Source organism: Typopeltis vanoorti, chromosome 21, assembly GCF_054136105.1.
Source record: "Typopeltis vanoorti isolate ZY-2024b chromosome 21, IOZ_Tvanoo_1.0, whole genome shotgun sequence".
Lineage (NCBI taxonomy): Eukaryota > Metazoa > Arthropoda > Arachnida > Uropygi > Thelyphonidae > Typopeltis > Typopeltis vanoorti.
This window is the reverse complement of record NC_143569.1, coordinates 42,397,426-42,417,031: the sequence shown is the minus strand read 5'-3', so window position 1 is coordinate 42,417,031 and position 19,606 is coordinate 42,397,426. Positions and strand designations below refer to the sequence as shown.

General features: G+C 37.4%; 1 protein-coding gene across 1 annotated transcript in view; it reads right to left on the bottom strand.

Annotated features, from left to right (window-relative positions):
• The window catches only part of LOC150094788 (uncharacterized), a 67,960-nt gene that overhangs the window by 9,336 nt on the left and 39,018 nt on the right, over positions 1 to 19,606 (bottom strand). The window contains exons 4-5 of the mRNA XM_090411411.1: positions 14,673 to 14,724; positions 2,635 to 2,738 (exon numbers count right to left, since the gene is read on the bottom strand). Of these exons, the coding sequence (XP_090267537.1) occupies positions 2,635 to 2,738; positions 14,673 to 14,724 (156 nt within the window). The remainder of the gene's footprint in view (positions 1 to 2,634; positions 2,739 to 14,672; positions 14,725 to 19,606) is intronic.

The following is a 19,606-nucleotide window of genomic DNA, read 5'->3' as shown; positions in this document are numbered from 1 at the left end:
TAAAAGTTGAGCATCTCTCAGATGTGAACTGTAGACTAAAATACAGAAACATTATTGAAAAGAAAATGAAAGAGTTTGAGAACAGGAACCAAACCTTGGAGATTCAGTGGCAAACTCTGAAGAAAACATTGATTGATTCTGCCAGAGAGGCATGTGGTGATGTTGTTTGTAAGGATAAAAAAATCAGAACTCCCTGGTGGACACAGGAGGTTAAAGAGGCAGTGAAGGAAAAGAAGAAAGCATACCAAAAGTTCCTGTCAAATAAGTCAGCTTGTGCTCTTAGAGAATATAGAGACAAATGCAAGAATGCTAAACACTGTGTAAAACTAGCTAAACAAAAGTCATGGGAGGACTTTGGCAAGAATATAGAAAATAAATATCAAGAAGGTGGCAAAATATTCTGGAGGTTGTTGAAGAAGCTTAGAAATGGAGGAAAGAGTGCTGTAAAAAGAGTTAGAAATGATAAAGGATAAAGGTGACATGAAAACGGGAGAAAAAGATATCCTTGAAGTATGGAGTAATTACTTTGAAAAACTGCTAAATGAAACAAGCAGTGATGACAGCACAGTGGTAAAAAACACTGACCAGGCACGCAGTCAGGAATACATATCCATACTTGAAGTAGAAAAAGCCATCAAAGGCTTGAAATGTGGAAAGGCAGCAGGAGTAGATGATATTCGACCAGAAATGCTGAAGTATGGTGGTATAAGAGTCTTACAGTGGCTGCACTGCATAGTTCAGAAAGCCTGGATAGAGGGACGAATTCCCGATGATTGGAGTAGAGCTCTCATAGTACCCATATATAAAAAGGGAAATAACACTGCATGTGAGAATTACAGAGGTATTTCCCTACTGAGTGTTCCTGGCAAGATCTATGCAAGTATACTTGAGAAACGGTTGAGAAGAATTGTGGAAGAAAAGCTTGGTGAAGAACAAGCTGGATTCAGGCCAAATAGAGGCTGTCAGGATCAGATCTTCACTTTACGACAAATAGTCGAGAAAGCATGGGAATATAACAAAGATCTGTATTTAAGTTTTGTTGATCTGGAAAAGGCATATGACAAGGTGCCAAGAGAGAAGCTATTCAATACGCTGCAGTTATATGGTGTCAATGGGACATTATATCAAGCAATACTTAGTCTTTATTTGAGTTGTAAGTCAGCAGTTAGAATTGAAGGAAGTACAGGAAGATGGTTTAATGTTAAATCTGGTGTGAGACAAGGATGTACATTATCCCCTCTGTTATTCATTATCTATATGGATCACATTATGAAGGAAAGTGGTATTAAACATGATATCAAAATTGGAGATGTTAATGTCAGCTCTTTGCTTTATGCGGATGATGTTATACTTTTAATAAATCCGCTACAAGTCTGCAAGATTCTCTGACTAAATTGAATAGCTCTTGTAATAAATATGGTATGAAGGTCAGCAATAAAAAGACAAAGACAATGAAAATAGGCAGAATCATTGAAAATGTCAACTGTGTTGTGAATGGAGAACCTGTGGAACAAGTAAAACATTTCAGCTATTTAGGCACGATTTTTACCGAAGTCGGTAAATTAGATATAGAAATAGACAACAGAATCAGCAAAGCTGGTATGGCGGGAAGTCAATTGAATAAATTCATATGGAATAAGAGAGAAATCAGTCGGAACACTAAATTAGCTGTATACAAGACAGTGTTTAAACCAGTTTTAACTTATGGATCTGAGAGCTGGGTCAGAAGTAAAACACTTGACCAAAGACTAGAGACCACAGATATGAGAGTCCTGAGAAAGATTGTAGGCGTGAACAGATGGCATCAATGGCAGTATCATATTAAAAATGAGGATATTAGGCTTGACATTGTCAGCATCCAGGAATGCGTTAGCAGAGCTTATCTCAGGTGGTATGGTCACTTAAACAGAATGGGCGAGGAAAGATTAGCAAAACAAGTGTTCTCTGCCAGGTTGGCAGGAAAACGACCGAGAGGAAGACCAAGATATAGGTGGATTGATACGGTACAAAGTGCTTTAGACGATAGAAATATAAGATCTGATAATATTGGAGTGTTGACAAGTAACAGACGATTTGGAGGAAAATTGTAGATAGGAAATTAATAATGATGTAATTTTTTTCATGTAGTACTATCATATCCTGTACACCCCTTGAGGGTACATGGCAGGAATTTGATGATGATGATGATGAGGAAGAATTACCTGTGGGAAGTGGGTGCTAGTAATTTAGCCAAATGTTTAGTAAGTTTGCATGTAGGACTATTTATACTATTCATAATTGTGTATCTTGTTTGCAAATTTTAGGCTCTGTATATTCTGGGTGTTTTTACATGAAAAGGCTCGAGTTTGTAAACAGTTTCTGTTGGCCGGGATGTGACTTTCTTTAGTAATTTACGAACTTTATTCTTTTGTGAGTTAGCAGATAACAATCTATGATTTCGTATGTACACTGATCTTGTAAAAGTATGTATGTTTGCTTTTAATTAGATATTATATTGTTATATAATATTGTTAAGAGCATACTTTCTTATCAATTATATTTATTTTGACTAAGTCATTTAGAGCTTCATTTATCAATTATATGTATAATAACTGATATTCTTATCATTAATATCTATGAAATGAAAATACTTACAGTAAGGTTTACGGTCAAGCCCAAATGAGCCAAAAGAGTCCTTTGGCTGAGAACGCTTTTCCATAGGTTCATCAAACATAAATCTCATTGAATCATTCCTAATTCTGAAAATAAAAGAAATCAATAAACACTTTTATCATATTCATATATGCAACTTCAGTATTAGGATGCCCAAGAGGTAACGAAAATATCCTTTGTTCTAATTACAACTAAGACAGAAAGAGCTTTTCAAATAAGATAACCTGCCTCAAACCCCCCCTCCATCCAGATATATAGGAACTGCCCTAACATAGCCTTAATCAGGTTTCTATAAAGCCAAGAAGTTACTTAGCAGTGACAGCTCTAATAGTTGGAGGTAGCAGTGAGTTCGATGTTGCATACACCAGGTTGATAGCTTTTAGTAAAATGGGCACTCATTAGTTGAACAACCTTTTTCGCATCTGTCCCTCACACCATTTGCATGCAGTAGTTATTCTTTCATTTACATGTAGCATAATGATAGAATTCTCGGGTTATCTTTAACTTGCAGAATCACTTTCTTTTAATCATGGAAACAAAACTGTTGCACAAACTGAATAAGAATTTAGCAATAGGGACTGATGGGATATCAACATGGATAAAAGTGTGTTCAGCTGAACTGGCTATTCCTTTGACAAGGGTATATAATTTGAGTTGCAGAACAAGGAAGATTTCACAGTGGAAAGAATATATGGTAATCCCATAGCACAAGAGTGGTGCAAAGACCGGAGTATCTCCAACTATCGATCAATCAGTATCTCAGGAGTGGTGACGAAGATTCTGGAAAAGTTGATTAGGGCTCGCATTCAGAAATGGGTTGACAAACAATCTTTCGTTTGCAATGAACGGCATGTTTTAGCAACTTGCCCGCATTCTATAATAATGTTAGCTAGACAATGGGGGGGGGGGGATGAATACACTATAATACTTTTGGATTTTGTTAAAGTTTTTGACAGCATGGAAGACTTGCATAAATTGCATAATATGGTAGTGGATTATAAAATATTATTATCTGAAACCTCCAGGGAGTCAATGCATCCCTAAAAGCAAACTATTCCACTCACTTACTGCTCTATGAGAGAAAAACATAGTTCTTACCTGTTTCTTGACTGTGAACAAACTTAACTTCCATTGATTGATGCACCCATCTCTCCCCACCTTCCATATTATGAAAAATTTCATCAGACGGTATCCTATAATACCCATTCAAAAGTTTATATACTTCTATCATATCACCCCCTTTGAAATCTGGAAGACCAAACCTGCACACAATAATCCAGGTTTGGTCTTATCAAAGCCTTATAAAGAGGTAAAATGACTTCATTATCCTTAGATGTTAAGGTTCGCTTCAACATCGTAATTATCCTCTGATTTGTATTTGCATTCAACTTTAACATAATATAATAATAACATAATTTAATATAATAATAATATATTAGTGCATCCACCTTTTACCTTGTAATGTCAAGGATTTTCTATTCACTTAACCAGAACCATGCACAACGATAAGGTTGTTAACCCTATGCCTCTCAGTGTATCCTATGTCTGTAGAAGCATTGAGTTCTCAAGGCCGGTTTGCCTGCTTGCAGAAAAACCCTGAAGTCCATGCCAAAGACCAGCTAACTTGACTATGTCTGAGAAAGATCCCAAGTTCCCCAACGTCAGCGATGGGAATCGAACCCAGAAAACTCCTTTTTCAGGCATATGGTTGTGATGCACTAATATAATATGCCGCTGCAAATCTCATCACACCAAAGTGCATAACTTTACACTTACTAACGTTAAACTGACAGCCATTTTCGTTTGCTGAAATTTCCAGCCTATTCAAATCATTTTGTAAGTGGTGAATATCAGTAGCATCACTGAATGGCCAGCCTATCTTCACATCATCATCAGCAAACAATTTCACATCTGATGTTAGACCCTGCTTGATGTCATTAATGTATAGATCAAACAATAATGGCCCAAGAACTGAACTCTGAGGTACACCACTGGTCACCTTAAATCTGGCAGATACATACCCACTGTATATCACTTTTTTGATATCTGTATGTCAACCATTCTCTGATCCAAGCCAAGAGCTTATATTCCAATCCCATATTCTCCAGTTTATGCAACAGCCTTTTGTGTGGTATCCTACTGAATGCCTTAGAAAAATCCAACATTATCATAGTATATCCATTCCCTTTATCCAACTCAGCTGTAACATTGTTATAAGATATGAGCAAACTGCTAAAATATGACCTTCCTTTAGTAAGCCCATGATGCTCTCCTTGTAGAGTATCGCTTGTCTGTCTACCCATTTCTGTATGCAAATTCTTACCACCTTCTCTAAAATCTTTACTAACCAAACCAGAGATATAGAAATATTAGCATGAATAAGAGGATGGTTGACTGACAGATATCAAAAAGTTTCTTCGCTTGCAATAACTCATCAGATGAAAGCTCTGATTCTTATAGGCCGGGCCAGGAAACTCGTCGAGTTTGATTCCAGATGTCTGTTTCTTGTTTGGAGGTGATCCTGCCACCTGTCCCAGCAGTGTCCTCAGGAGGAAAGTTAAAAGAAAGCTCTGCAAGGACTGTCATCAACCCATTTCTTTAAGTTCTCACCATACTTGTTCTGGCGGTCAAGAAATGCCAAATCTCAGACACTTTGTGTATCAGGTCAGCGATCATGCATTCTCCACCACAGTTGGCCTTGGCGTGCATCGCACCTCAAAACATCCAACTGAAGCCAACGCTTCAATAAGAACTGAGCATGTCGGACTGCCAAAGAAGAAAAAGATCCTCGCCGCTCAAGAGATCGAGTTGATGGCTCGAAGTATAAAGAACATCAATGAGGCTTTATTTAGGGTGTTCCCATTAAGATCTTTGGATGCCATCAAGTGTCATAGACAGAAAGCCAGTTACAAAGCTTTAATTCAACAATTGGCAGCCCATCCGCCACAGGTAGGGACAGGTAATATCTCCTGTCCCTGCTTCTCCATCTTTCAGCCACCATCCTACTGTTGAAGAAGAGACCTTGATTCTCAGACTGACATCTCTAGATGATCCTCCTCTTCCAGAATATAACAATCAAATTCTTAAATCTCTCATCCAGACTCACCTTCTAGGAATGGATATCACAGATCAGTTAAATGACTACCTCCATCCTGAATTCTCTGAACACTTGATGCCTAATCAACATCAGCCTAAGTCTCATTCTACAATGACTTTGTCAAATAGGAAGCAGAGGAAGAGGGCCTATTCAGCTATGCAGGCCCTCTATAAAAAGAACAGAGGGCAGTGTGCCAAGACCATGCTTCCCCTCCACCTCTAGCAGACTTATATGATAATTTTGTTAAATTCTGGAGTACAGTCTTTTCTGCTCCACCTCCACACTTCCCCTCATGATGGTCAACCTACGATATTGAGACCTGTCCCTTCAAATATACCAGCCTGTCTCCATCCAGGAGATCAAAGCAGCTCTTCCATCCAATTTCTCCACCTCCGGACCTGATGGCTTTCCTGCAGCTAGGCTTTGGAAGGTGCCATTGAAGACTCTTCACGAGTTATTGGACATTCTCCTTTCCAGTAAAGCAATACCACCATACCCACAAGCTTCAAGAACTATCTTCATTCCGAAGAAAGAAACTTCAAGCAGCGCATCAGACTTTAGACCTATTACCATCTCTCCTGTGATACTTAGACTCTATCATAAAATCTTAGTTAAACAATTTCAGCAACATAAACAGCATCATTATAGACAGACGGCTGTGCCGAGAATATACATCTTCTTTCTTCTCTTCTCTCTGCCCCCTTAAGCCTCTATATATGGAGTCGCTGGAACTCCAAAAGGCCTTTGATAGTGTCTCCCTTCGTGCCCTCCTTCACGCACTGTCTATTGCTGGATGTCCAGAACCCTTTCTTTCCTATGTTATGGAGCTATACTTGGGTAGCTCCATCACTATAGGGTCCCTTACGACTTCTATTTCCGCAGTGCGGGGTGTTCGCACTGCAGGGTGATCCTCTATTTCCCCCTTTTCTTTAACTGCATCATAGATGAGTTTCTTCACTATCTTCCTAGCCATAGCGCTTCTTCCTTTAATGCTATGGCCTTTGCAGATGATCTTATTCTCGTAGCCTATACTAAGGTTTCTTATTCTTCTTCCTTTAATGCTATGGCCTTTGCAGACGATCTTATTCTCGTAGCCTATACTTGCAGGAACTCCTTGACTGAGCAGTTGACTTTTTCTCTATTTGAGGCCTTTCTATTAATGTAGAGAAGACCTGCTCTTTAGCTCTTGTCCCCTCTGGTCGTGGCAAGAAGCTCAAGGTTGACACTATAGAGTTTTCCCTGCACAGGAGGCTGTTGAATGCTTTGACCATCCTGGAAGAGTGGAGATACCGCGGTATCATGTTTCACCCCAAAGGGAAGGTATTCTGTCCCTTCTATCATAGAAGCTGGGACCGCCTTTGAGGAAAGCTCCTCTTAAGCCCCAGCAAAGACTGTTTCTCCTTTCCCACTATCTCCTACCTCACTTTTACCACAAGTTGGTGCTTGGTAGGACATATATCTCAGAACTGTCCTGAATGGACAGAGCTATCTGTTCAGCCATGAGATCATGGCGCATATTTCCATGCAAGGGTGAAGGACGGTGGGCATCGGGGTTCCATCACTTAGATGGCTGATCCCATGCCTGCGGCTATCCAGAATCGTGAAGTTAGAACTAACTTCTTTCCCTATCTGCAGAGAGGCTTTCTATAGTCCATTAATACAAGAAGAGTTTAGCTGTCCCATTATCAAGGTAGCTTAGTTGAGTCAACACCCACAGAACACAAGAGATGGGCATCTCTGCTGCACTGTTCTGCAGATGGTGCCTCCCCAGCATGATTAGGTAAGGGATGGCACCAGACTCCTCCCTGGGTTCGAATATATTGACCTTATTAGGACGAGGATCAATGTCCTGCCCACTCGAGCCTGCACAGCTTGATGGGGTAGTGACGACTCAAACTGTAGGGCTGGCTGCCACTACAGTGAGACATTATCTCATATAGCCCAGTGTTGCCTCTGCACCATGGGGGTCCACGTGCACAGAAGCATGACACCGTTGGCTCCATTCTGAACAACCGCTTTAAGAACAAAGGTTGGGAGACTGCGGTGGAACCACATTATAGGACCTCCGCGAGTTTGCATAAGCAAGACTTAGTGATTAAAAGAGATGGCGACGTTTGGGTAGTTGATGCCCAGGTGGTGAGAACAGGGCACCCACTAGCCTACAGCCATAATATTAAGGGAAACTATTATAAGAATAACCAAGATCTAGTTAGTAAGATACAGGAGGAGCATGGAGCAACGACGAGGTTTACCAGTGCCACCATCCCTTTACATGGCACGTGGAGCGCAGATAGCTATAAGGACTTCAAACAGCTTCGGCTTATGCAGAAGGATACAAAAGTTCTTTCCTTGAGGACCCTACAGGGCACACTGGTGACATGGCATTGCCACCAGAGAATGACTACAATGAAAACTAGAACAGGCATAGGGAAAAACACTTGTAAAGGCTTAGGCCTATATGAAGTCTGGACATGATGTAAGGGTAGTACTGCCCATAACCAGTACAAAGATTAATAATAAAAACAATAAATAAATTAAAATTTTGAAAAAAAATAACCAGTGGTGGAACAAGGATCAGTTCTTGGTCCACTGTTATTCAATCTGTACATTAATGGTATTAGGAAGAATTTGACACATGACATACATCTATTTGCTGATGATGCAAAGATAGGTAGGGTAATCAGGAATGCTGCTGATATTCAGTACTTGCAGAATGATTTGAATAGGCTGGAATTGTTGGTATGAGAAAATGGATGTCAGTAAACATAATCATGCAATTGGCATGATTAGATATCTAGTGTCATATAACATTGGTGGGATGCTTGAAGAAAATGTTCAGGGGGCCACGTTGCAAATACGACTCAAAAGATAATTGCAATACTGAAACGGAAGTTAACATATAAGGATGTCACTTTGCCTCTATAAGGCCTTGTTACGACCTCACTTGGACTATTCTATGCAGGTCTGGTCTCCACAGTGATTATAATACAGCGGAGAGAGTGCAAAGGAGTGTTAAAAATGATATCAGGATTATGGAATACTGATTATGAAGACAGACTGAGAATTTGTAGACTGCAGACACCAGCAAAACAGGAGAAAGAGGAGTGATATGATTAAGTCTTATAAACTTCTGAAAGTCATACTGGATTTCATTTGATTGAATTTTTCATATTATAGAAGGTGGGGAAAGGACAAGAGGATACCCTTGGAAGCTGAGAATGAATATCACTAAGGGGTGAGATCTAGATTTTTCTCTCATAGAGTGGTGCACGACTGGAATGGACTGCCATCAGATATTGTGTGTGCAAGCAGTGTGAATGAATTCATGAACAAGTATGACGGTGCAGTTACTATGTGAACTCCTTTGATGAGTCCCTGATTACCTGGAGATCTCCCTTAATAACATGGTATAAATAGAACTTTACACAAAGCAGTACATTGTATATATACTGAAAATTTAAAAGCAGTTAAACTGGTAAATGACGGTTCAATGTAAAAGCAGGTGTTAAGACATGATCTTCATCATTATTCATTTACATAGATCATATCATGTAGTATATAAAATGATATCAGAATTGAATGTTAATACCAGCTCATATATTTAAGAGTTATACTCTAATAAATTAGTAAAGTCTGCAGACTTCTTTAACCGAATAACTGATTTGACATACTGAATATGGAAAATATCAAGTACAATCTGAATGGAGGGCGCTTAAGGGTCAAACCTGTATAACTGAGAGGATACCTCCACATAGCCTTTAAAGGAATGCGGAGAACCGACCAGAGCTTCTCACCTAATGTCCAATCTTCACCTTCTTGTGGAGCACCCTGTTGGGTATCTACCTGGATAATGAACGACCAAGGATGGACTGGCAATTTGGGATTTAGCTGACCAAATTGTATTCTTATTGGTTAAACCAAAATAAAAAACGATGGTACAACATGACAAAATTTCATGCCAGCTGGGGCGTCGCCCGGTTAAACAAGGCCCCCGTTGTTTTTCCCAGGGAACAAGGGCGAACAGCAAAAAACCAGCTATTGGAACAAATCTGAAAACAAACCCCAACTCAACATCATCAGAGTTAAGGATTGGTACTATCAACGTAAGAAGCCTGAATGGCAAAGAAATGGAGCTAGCTGAGGAATTAGATAAGTACCAGATCGACATAATAGGGGTGAATGAAACAAAAAAGACCAAAACTGGTGAGATCTTTCTGAGCAATAAATACAAAATGTTATATTCAGGCAATGACAATCAAGGAAAAGAAGGAGTAGCCATAGTATTCAACACAAAATACGAGGCTAATCTTCTTGAATGGCAGGCAGTCTCAAGTAGAGTAATGTGGGCAAATATGAGAATGGGGAACTGGAAAATGAGACTTATTTATGCCTATGGTCCCACAGAAGGTTCTACTAAGGTAGAAGTGGAGGAATTTTTTGAGGCTTTAGAAAAAGCAACTGACACAATGAAAAAGGAAAAGTTGGTCCTTGTTGGGGATCTAAATAGCAGAGTAGGAAATGATTGCGAGACATACAAAAATATTTTGGGATAATTTGGAGAAAAGAGCAAAGCTAATAATAATGGCAAACATCTGTTGGATTTCTGCTCAGGACTAGACTGGATATTACTAACACCATGTTCCAATATAAAAATGTGCACAAATTCACATGGAGAGAAGAAGCGAGGAATAAGAAAAGTCTCATTGACTATGTTATTGTTGATAGTGATGTCTTCTCCCTGGTGCAGGACACCAGAGTGTACAGAGGACTTGAAATTGGAAGTGATCACTATTTAGTCTTGAGCAGGATAAAATTGAATTTCATATTGAAAAGAATAGCATGTAAGAAAGTTTTAAAGTGAATAAAAGTTGAGCAGCTCTCAGATGTGAACTGTAGACTAAAATACAGAAACATTATTGAAAAGAAAATGAAAGAGTTTGAGAACAGGAATCAAACCTTGGAGATTCAGTGGCAAACTCTGAAGAAAACATTGATTGATTCTGCCAGAGAGGCATGTGGTGAGGTTGTGTGCAAGGATAAAAAAATCAGAACTCCCTGGTGGACACAGGAAGTTAAAGAGGCAGTGAAGAAAAAGAAGAAAGCATATCAAAAGTTCCTGGCAAATAAGTCAGCTTTTACTCTTACAGAATACAGAGACAAATGTAAGAAAGCTAAACAGTGTGTAAAACTAGCTAAACAAAAGTCATGGGAGGACTTTGGCAAGAATATAGAAAATAAATATCAAGAAGGTGGCAAAATATTCTGGAGGTTGTTGAAGAAGCTTAGGAATGGAGGAAAGAGTGCTGTAAAAGGAGTTAGAGATGATAAAGGTGACATGAAAACAGGAGAAAAAGATATCCTTGAAGTATGGAGTAATTACTTTGAAAAACTGCTAAATGAAACAAGCAGTGATGACAGCACAGTCATAAAAAACACTAAACAGGCATGCAGTCAGGAATACATATCCATACTTGAAGTAGAAAAAGCCATCAAAGGCTTGAAATGTGGAAAGGCAGCAGGAGTAGATGATATTCGACCAGAAATGCTGAAGTATGGTGGTATAAAAGTCTTACAGTGGCTGCACTGCATAGTTCAGAAAGCCTGGACAGAGGGACGAATTCCCGATGATTGGAGTAGAGCTCTCATAGTACCCATATATAAAAAGTGAAATAAAACTGAATGTGAGAATTACAGAGGTATTTCCCTACTGAGTGTTCCTGGCAAGATCTATGCCAGTATACTTGAGAAACGGTTGAGAATAACTGTGGAAGAAAATCTTGGTGAAGAACAATCAGGATCAGATTTTCACAACAAATAGTGGAGAAATCATGGGAATATAACAGAGATCTGTATTTAAGTTTTGTCGATTTGGAAAAGGCATATGACAAGGTGCCAAGAGAGAATCTATTCAAAACACTACAGTTATGATGTCAATGGGGCATTATATCAAGCAATACTTAATCTTTATTTGAGTTGTAAGTCAGCAGTTAGAATTGAAGGAAGTACAGGAAGATAGTTTAATGTTAAATCTGGTGTGAGACAAGGATGTACATTATCCCTTCTGTTATTCATTATCTATATGGATCACATTATGAAGGAAAGTATTAAACATGATATCAAAATTGGAGATGTTAATGTCAGCTCTTTGCTTTATGTGGACGATGTTATACTTCTAAATAAATCACCTACAAGTCTGCAAGATTCTCTGACTAAATTGAATAACTGTTGTAATAGATATGGTATGAAGCAATAAAAGGACAAAGACAATGAAAATAGGCAGAATCATTGAAAATGTCAACTGTGTTGTGAATGGAGAACCTGTGGAACAAGTAAAATATTTCAGCTACTTAATCACGATTTTTAGTGAAGATGGTAAATTAAATATAGAAATAGTCAACAGAATCAACAAAGCTGGTATGGTAGGAAGTCAACTGAATAAATTCATATGGAATAGGAGAGAAATTAGTTGTATACAAGACAGTGTTCAAACCAGTTTTATCTTATGAATCTGAGAGCTGGGTCAGAAGTAAAACACTTGACCAAAGACTAGAGACCGCAGATATGAGAGTCCTGAGAAAGAGTATAAGGTGTGAACAGATGGTGGCATCAATAGCAATATCATATTAAAAATGAGGATATTAGGAAAGAACTGGACATTGTCAGCATCGAGGAATGCGTTAGCAGAGCTAAATTCAGATAGTATGGTCACTTAAACAGAATGGGCGAGGAAAGCAAAACAAGTGTTCTCTGCCAGGTTGGGAGGAAAGCGATCCAGAGGAAGACCAAGATATAGGTGGATTGATACGGTACAAAGTGCCTTAGATGATAGAAATATAAGATCTGATAATGTTGGAGTCTTGACAAGTAACAGACTGATTTGGAGAAAAATTGTAGATAGGAAGTTTGTAATGATGTAAATTTTTCATGTAGTACTATCATATCCTGTACACCTCTTGAGGGTACATGGCAGGAATTTGATGATGATGACAATCTGAATGGAGATTATAGTTGATATTGTAATCTGGAATCAAACAGGTGTCTGATTCCAGGATGACAAGGAAAGAACCAGAGAAAGACCAAGATTTGAAAACTGATGACTTCCTGTTGAAAAAATGGACTGTGTTGTTTAATTTAAAAATTATTTGTTAAATACTAATTAAATTTGAAATATCTAAACTGAACATAAATTTCTCTATAATACACAGAGAAAGGCTTATGTGTTAGTTATTCATAATAATTTCATATAAATAACACAAAGAGAAGAAAATATGTAATTAAATTTATTGAAATAATTAATATTTTCCTGGTTTTCTACCATGTATCTTCAGAGCAGATATTACAAGACTAGCACATATTACAAGACAAGCACACATCACTCAACAAATTATTGTGTAAATAATTTAAATTAAAACTGAAAATGAACTAATATCTTAACACAGCACCCTGTATGGGTTGGATAACAAATTTGGAGAAGTGATGCTATCTGGTCTTGGAATGACCACCTCCCAGATCTTTGGAAAATTAATTCAGCCATATATGTTGAAGTTGGAGGAGTGCTTCATAGCTGATACTGATTCAAAAAATAGTCTCTCAGATCAGTAGTGACTTCTAATGTCATCTATTTAATCCTACATGAAGGAGCATCCAGAGCAACTCTGCCAGTCCAGCGTTACCATATAGATAATTTTTGTGCTCTTCAAAGTAGATGTTAAGTGATCTACCAGAGTCCAAAGTAGATTGAATTGCAGGCACAAGTTCCTTGGATTGTAGATTCCCCCCCCCCCCTACTCCCAACTAGTTAACTTCTACATGGAACATTTTGAAAATGAAACACATATCTAGCCTCATGGCTAAGACATACATTTTTGGTGCATCTTAATAACCAACATCCTAAAATAAACTTCACCAGAGAAAAAGAAAATAACAATTGACTAGCCTTTCTAAATACACAACTTCCTAATGGCTCATTATCCTTCTCCATTTTTACAGAAATCCCATTCATATAGTAAGGTATTTACATAAAAAATCACACTACCAACCTTCCCAACAGTACATCATCCTCAAAATATTTACTCACCAAGCCAGGGCTATTTGTTTAACTGATACAGTCCTTGAAACAGCCCAGATACCCTCATAATACTTCAGCCAACAGCTCAACACAAAATATTCAAGCAAAACTATTCTCATCTCTGATATTCAGGGCATATTCATCCTCTTGCACATCCTGAGGTGTATAAAGTTTCTTGTGTTTACAGTTAGCTTACCTTGGAGTACATCTGTTAACATCAGCCTTAAAGAACACAAAAATTATATTTGTGATCATCTGTATGGAAGACAATGCTCTGGATACTCCTTAACATTGGTATTACAGAGAAATCACTATCTGGGAGACTATTTTTAGAATCAGCTATAGAATGTTCCCCCAATCTTCACAAGTATAATTGCATTAATTTGCCAAAGATCTGGAAGAAAATCATTATGAGACTAAATAGCCTAATTTCTACAAATGAACTTTAGTCCATAGAGGATGTCATGTTAGGACATTAGTCATTTTCGGATACAATTTGAAAATATTAGTAGGTTCAATAAATTATATATTCTTCTTTTCTTGTTGTTTATACTGTGAAGTGCTATATGGATTATCTCTATGAGTTAGATTGGACTGTTCAGAAGTACAGCCGAAACAATAAGGCTCTAAGGATAGTATATTATTATTTTTTTGATGAAAAAAAAAACATTTTTGGGAAAGAAAGCCTACCACTTCCACACCACCTTGATATAGATCTTTCCAATCAAAGGGTACTGTTATTGCGAAGTGGGCAAATTTAGGTGCTTATTTTTAAGAAACATAAAACATATCGCTAGAAGTAATAGTAACATAAAGGCTGTTAGCTTAATAATTAACAAAATAAATTCAACTTACCCAAAGTCATCGTCAAAATCCGAACGAAATGGCATTCCACCCAGAGCAGAGTCTAAGGAAGCAAAAATAAAATAAAAGCAACTATTTAGTATTACTTTTAATTTTAACATCTTTTTAAACATGAGATATAATAAACATGGAAAAATTCATGATATGAGGTAGTCCCCAGTTATTATGGATTTTATCCAATATGGCAATATGTTGCTGCAAAAGTTTCCACTATAAGCAGGTTGTGCTAATCTTTAAAACTTCATATGATATTACCATTACTATAGTGTTCTTTACTCAAAAAAATATCGTAGTTACATATATCTTCTTTTTTTCAGCCATTTTCTGTCCACTGCTGAACGAAGGCCTCCTCCAATTCTTTCCACCTTTCTCTGTTGTTGGCAATGACTGACCAATTTTCCCCCATCAAAATTTGACAATTCACCACTCCACCTTCTTTTAGGACATCCTCAGCCTCGTTTCCCTTCTTTTGGAATCCTGTTCATTAGTATGGTGGCCCATCACTCATCTTCTCTTCTGGAGAGATGTCTGGCCCATTTCCATTTTAGCCACCTGTGGTGAATATTGATGCCAGTGATATGATTCTGACTTCTTATCCAGGTGTTTTGCTTAATATCTTTTAATGTGATGCCTAACATCAACCTCTCCATTTTTCTTTAGTTGTTGCTAGTTTATTTGCCAGTGCTTTTGTTACAGACCAAGTTTCACAACCATATGTGATGACTGGAAGTATACACTGGTTAAATGTCTTCCTTCCTTTTTAAACAGTGGGGCATCATTGTTTTGAAAAATGCTTTTCAATTTTCTGAATGCACTCTAGGCAAGTTGAACTCTTCTATTTATTTCCTTTTGAAGTTAGATCAACAAGATGACCTAAGTATGTATATGAAGAGACTCTTTCCAAGAAATTGTTTTCTATTATTATGTTTTTTGGTGTTACAAAATGATTAAACATGATTTTAGTTTTTTCTCTGTTTATTTTTAAACCAACTTTTCTGCTTTCATGATACAGGTCTTCTGGAGTGTTTGCAAAAATTATGATACCATCTGCATATATCACCTCATCATTATCATCTTCCTTTTTCCCTCTTTTACCTTACACTGTTAAGGGTTTTTTATTTGTTTAACCGCAACCACACAAGGATAAGGTGGTAAGCCGTATGCCTTCCCTCTGTGTATCCTATGTCTGTAGAAACGATGAGTTCTGAAGGCCGGCTTGCCTGCTTGCGGGATCAAAAACCTCAGATAAATTGGGGAGAAAAACCCTGCAGTCCACACCCAAGACTGGCTAACTTGGCTATGTCTGAGAAAGATCCTAAGCTCCTCAAGTCAGTGATGGGAATCGATCCCAGGATGCTCCTTTCCCACGCACATGGTTGTGAAGCGCATAACCGCACGGACTTATATATAAGTGTGTGTGCATACACACACGAAAATTTCAATACAATTACATGATAATTACTTTTAATTAATTAAATCCATATTTCTTATTCGCTATAAAAATCCATATTTTGTATATATATACAAAAGATATAGAAATGAGATAGAAATCAAATATCTAAGAAAGTGATGTAGTGAGTCTGTGAGAGAAGGCATCTATTTACAAGCCTGCCCTCTTCTGGATAGCATCTAGTTTATATATACTACACAAAATGTGAGAATAGAATTTAAGGTTAGGCAGATTTCGGATTTATATAGCTGTCGAACAGGTAAGAAGTAGTATCTTGAACAGAAAATGGCAAGTTTTCTGGACGCTAAAGAGATGTTATAGATGTGCGTGTGCGCTCGCTAGTAAAGGCTACAGATGTAAGTCATCTCCGGAAGCATTTATTCATTTTCTCTAATAAGTATCCAGAGTTCAGCGTTTTTGTTAAAATGCTTGACCAGATGATTATATGACAAGTACAACAATTGCAGGACTTAAAATGTTCACAATACCCTAAGTAATTTAGGTTATTGTCAACATCCATTATTTACAAAACACTAAGTTCTACAGAATCTGATACCTCTTCTTCAGAGTTGGGTACTTCTGAATATGTTCAAATGGGAATGTTCCTATAACTCTTTAGATAGCTAGTTGAAGATTTCCTAACATTTTGTGGAGATTTTCTATCTTGATACATATAAGAAGTATTGCAAAAATTCCATTTGAAATATCTGTAGTAGTAGTATATCCAATTCATATCTGGAGTAAGAGATCTTCAAGAAACTATTGGCATGTTGTGCTCAGAGGAACCTATCAATTCTATATGACCCACTTAAGTTGTCTAAGTGTCTATCCAACTGTGACAGGAGATCTGAATATTATCAAGTAAATCTAATTAATCAAAGGTAAAGGAGAGTGAAGGGAGTTTTTTTAAAGGAAAACCAAGACAGGTTTGTGTTTTAGTAGCAATGCAGTTCACTAAATTAAGGACATCAGAATTCAAATAATTCTGTCATATTGTATCATTTTACACTGTAGTACATATACCCCTTGAGAGTACATGTCAGGAATTTGATGAATTAAAATAATTCTTACAGAAAATCTAAGATTAAATCATTTGACATTTTTGTTCAAAGATAAACAAAGTTGATGTACAGCACAAAGGGTGCAGGCACAGAATCTACCAAAACAGATCCTTTGAATACACTGGCACTGATAGAGAAATCTGAAGAGGGAAACCATCCACCATAATATCAGGTGAATGACCAGAAAAACCTGGTAACTTGACTAGGTAATAGAATGATGCTCAGAGCAGATGAAATGTTATAAAACAGTCAATGTATTAATCAACTAAATAGTTCTAAAAGAATATGAGATCATTTTTAGGTAAGGTTTTACTGAGTTACTTTGTTACACCTATCTTTGCATCTCTGATTCAAAATGCAATGTCCTGCAATAGAATGAAGTAAAAAATTTCAATCAAGTTGCTATTTTATTAGTAAGCAGTTAACAGTTTTAGATGACTTTCCTCATGCAGGACAATAGGGAGCTTTTATAAAGTTTTGAAGGTAAATTAGCTAGGCTCATAGATGTGACAGAATTTTCTTCCCAGAAATTCAGTTTTGCAGAGAAAAAAGTTTCTACTAATAAATTTCTCATTCAAGTAAACCTAATTAATTTATGCTATCACAGCACAAATTACGTTACGAGTCGAGTCACCCAACAACAAACTCCAGTTTTTTCACCAAAAAACAGATATATCAGCCAGAACACATGAATGACCAACTAAATATAGGCTAAATGACCAACTTCCCATGTATGGGAAGTTGGTCATTTCATACAGTAAGAGAATTGGGAAACAAAGAACTTGTTCACAATGGATTTGAAGGCCTGTGCATAGTATTCCTTAGGAAACACATAGGAGGGAAGGCTATTCCACAATACAGCAGCAGTAGGAATGGAGGAGGAGGAAGAGAAACTTGTTCTATGAGTGTGGAGTTTTGAATATGATGGGATGTTGAGTGGTAACTGCATGTGTTTCAATGGATTTGGTAAAGAGAACATAAGGAATTATTGAGGATAGTTCTGATGAACATTTACTACATAAATATTTATAGAAGATACATACTAGATGCCTGTGCAAGAGTGGTTAAAGTGAGTTGGTAAGAGATGAGTCATTAATCAATCTGACTGCTCTCTTCTGTACTGCATTGAGTATTTTTAGGAAGCTCTTGAGGCATCTCCTCAGATACATGAGCAGTACTCAATGTATGAGCAGATTTGTGATTTGTAGAGGGTTAATAGCTGTTTGAGGGGTAAAATAACACCAGTAATGTGTTTATGCCAAGAGAGTCTTGTCAAGTTAATCCCAATGAGAGAGAGGGAGAGAGATCTCATCTTGCCTACAGATTTGGGTGTTGTCAAAGGTAAAGCTACGATAACATGGATCTTTTTTTTTTTTTTTATGGGAAATAAGACAGGAATGTGTTTTGAGGGTATTGAAATTGATAAGGTTATCCGAACCCCATTAAAGAATAGTGTGGAGATCAGAACTTAGGCTTGCAGAGTTTACTGTGGTTTGTTTGGCATAAGGTTTGTCAAGTAAGGAGGAGGAATGTAGTGAACTGTTAGCAAAACTGTACTGGAATGGTGGTCAACTGGAGCAGGTCAATGTATAGAAGGAACAGGGTGAGTGAGAGGACAGAACCGTCTGGGACCCTAGAATTAGTTGCATAGTTAGAGGATAGGGAACTGTTAACCACCATATGCAATGTGCATCCAGTGAGAAAACTGGCAACCCAGTTGCAGAAGTCACGGGACAGATTGAATGATGGAAGCTTATTTAGGCCCTTTTGCCAGACCCAGTTGAAAGCCTTGGAGATATCTAGTGCAACTACTTCTGACTCACAAAACTTTTCCAAGGTATTTATCCAGAGATGTGCAACATAGGGAAGCATATCTCCTGTTGAATGGCATTGGCAGAATACATACTGGCAGTCATTTATTAGTTGAGTGCTTTCAAGATAGTATGAAAGTTGGTTGTTGATGGTTCTCTCAATTACTTTAGAGAGAACTGAGATGAAAGAGACTGGGCGATAGTGTAAAAATAATCATAATTTAAAATTATGAATATAATTGTTTATATTAATATATTATTAGTTTTGGTTTCTTAACACATACATCAGCACTTGTGATGTGCCCATTATTAATATTATTATTGTCAAAATGAAAATAAAGCATGTGAAATTGATGTACTTACTGGATTCTGATAGTTTGTAATGATCTTTAATCTTCTTTATTGTAATATAAAATTGTTAAGCGTGTTGAGATATTTGTAGTGATAGTTTGTGAAGACATTCTGTTCACACTAATGGAGACAATGTATCAGCCATTGCATGTAACTTCTCGCTTGCAATTTAAATGGAGTGTGCATGCTCACCGAGGAGTTTGATGAGTGATTGACAGCTAACAGAGAGAGAGAGCATTCAGTGTCTGGGTA